The sequence below is a fragment of the Phalaenopsis equestris genome, unplaced genomic scaffold, assembly GCF_001263595.1.
Source record: "Phalaenopsis equestris unplaced genomic scaffold, ASM126359v1 Scaffold000733, whole genome shotgun sequence".
In the NCBI taxonomy this organism is placed as follows: domain Eukaryota; kingdom Viridiplantae; phylum Streptophyta; class Magnoliopsida; order Asparagales; family Orchidaceae; genus Phalaenopsis; species Phalaenopsis equestris.
In genome coordinates this window covers 210,476-211,674 of record NW_018165173.1, presented here as the reverse complement: position 1 = coordinate 211,674, position 1,199 = coordinate 210,476, and the positions used below count along the sequence as shown (strand labels likewise).

The following is a 1,199-nucleotide window of genomic DNA, read 5'->3' as shown; positions in this document are numbered from 1 at the left end:
ACAAGATGAATTATTTCAATGATCAAAGCAACTTGGCTGGCCTGTATGACCTTGGTTTTTCTGGTCCACAATTTACCTGGAGGAGGGGTCAAACTTGGGAAAGGCTAGATAGAATTTTTGTGAATTCCATGTGGTTTAGTGAGTTCATTCACACTTCTGTGCACCATCTCAGCATGACACGATCAGATCATGGACCACTACTTATGAATATTTCAGCATCAAATGTTAAGCACAAGCCAAGTTTTAGATACCTCAATAAGTGGTCCTCCCACCATGACTTCCTAAATCAGGTCTCATTAGTTTGGAGGGACTGTCACCATCTCAACCCTCTGATTAAGATATGGCAACTGCAAAAGAAGTTAGGTAGACATTTATCTAACTGGAATTGGAAAACAGTGGGTGATATCAACTTAAATGTTGTGGAGGCTGAAAAGACTGTTGCTAAGTTGGAGGCTAAATTAGAGAGTAACCCTGAGGTGGAGAAGGATTTATTGGTTGCTAATGAAAATTTGATGAATGTCATCTGTATGCAAGAGGATTTCTTTGCCAAAATGGCTGCTAAGGCCAGATTTTGTGAAGGGGATAGAAATTCAAAATACTTTCATGCATGCATCAAGTTTAGAAGAAAGTGCAACACAATACATAAGATTAAGTAGAATGATGGTAAGTGGCTCCATTCTGAAGACTTGATTGCTGCTAGTGCTGTTAACTACTACCAAACACTCTTTAAACAACCATCTGATCTTAGGCCCCCCATCCAGCATGATTTGTTTTGCAGGGATGAGAACTTCATGAGGGCATTGGATCTGACTTCTATTCCTAGGGAAGAGGAAATTTGGTCTGCTCTGGTTTCCATTGATAACTCCAAAGTTGCTGGACCTGATGGATTTTCTGCAGATTTTTACAAGAAATCATGGAAGATCATTAAAGATGATATTGTATAGGCTGTCCAAGGTTTCTTCGGAGGTTTGGATCTCCCCAATTATTTTAAATGCTCCAACATAACTCTTATTCCCAAATCTTCTTCTGCAATCTCTTGTTATCTTTTCAGGCCCATAAACCTCACTAATGTGATATCTAAAATGATTAGCAAAGTGATCTCCAGTAGACTCTAACCCATACTTCCCAAGCTTATTTGTGAGAACCAGTCAGCTTTCATCAAAGGGAGAAGTATTGTAGAGAATGTTCTGCTAGCCCAC

General features: G+C 39.4%; 1 protein-coding gene across 1 annotated transcript; it reads left to right on the top strand.

Moving 5' to 3' along the window:
• Positions 1–5: 5 nt before the first annotated feature.
• Positions 6–944, top strand: LOC110030524. Its single transcript, XM_020733267.1, has 2 exons — positions 6–525; positions 685–944. The coding sequence occupies exons 1-2, from the start codon at positions 6–8 to the stop codon at positions 942–944; spliced, it is 780 nt and encodes a 259-aa protein (XP_020588926.1).
• The last annotated feature ends 255 nt before the right edge of the window (positions 945–1,199 follow it).

What these genes read in the sequence shown, in the direction of transcription:
- LOC110030524 (XM_020733267.1), top strand. Translation starts at nt 6, where the DNA reads ATGAATTATTTCAATGATCAAAGCAACTTGGCTGGCCTGTATGACCTT. An exon ending in AAATTTGATGAATGTCATCT is followed by an intron (nt 526 to 684) that starts GTATGCAAGAGG and finishes TCCATTCTGAAG; the next exon opens with ACTTGATTGCTGCTAGTGCT.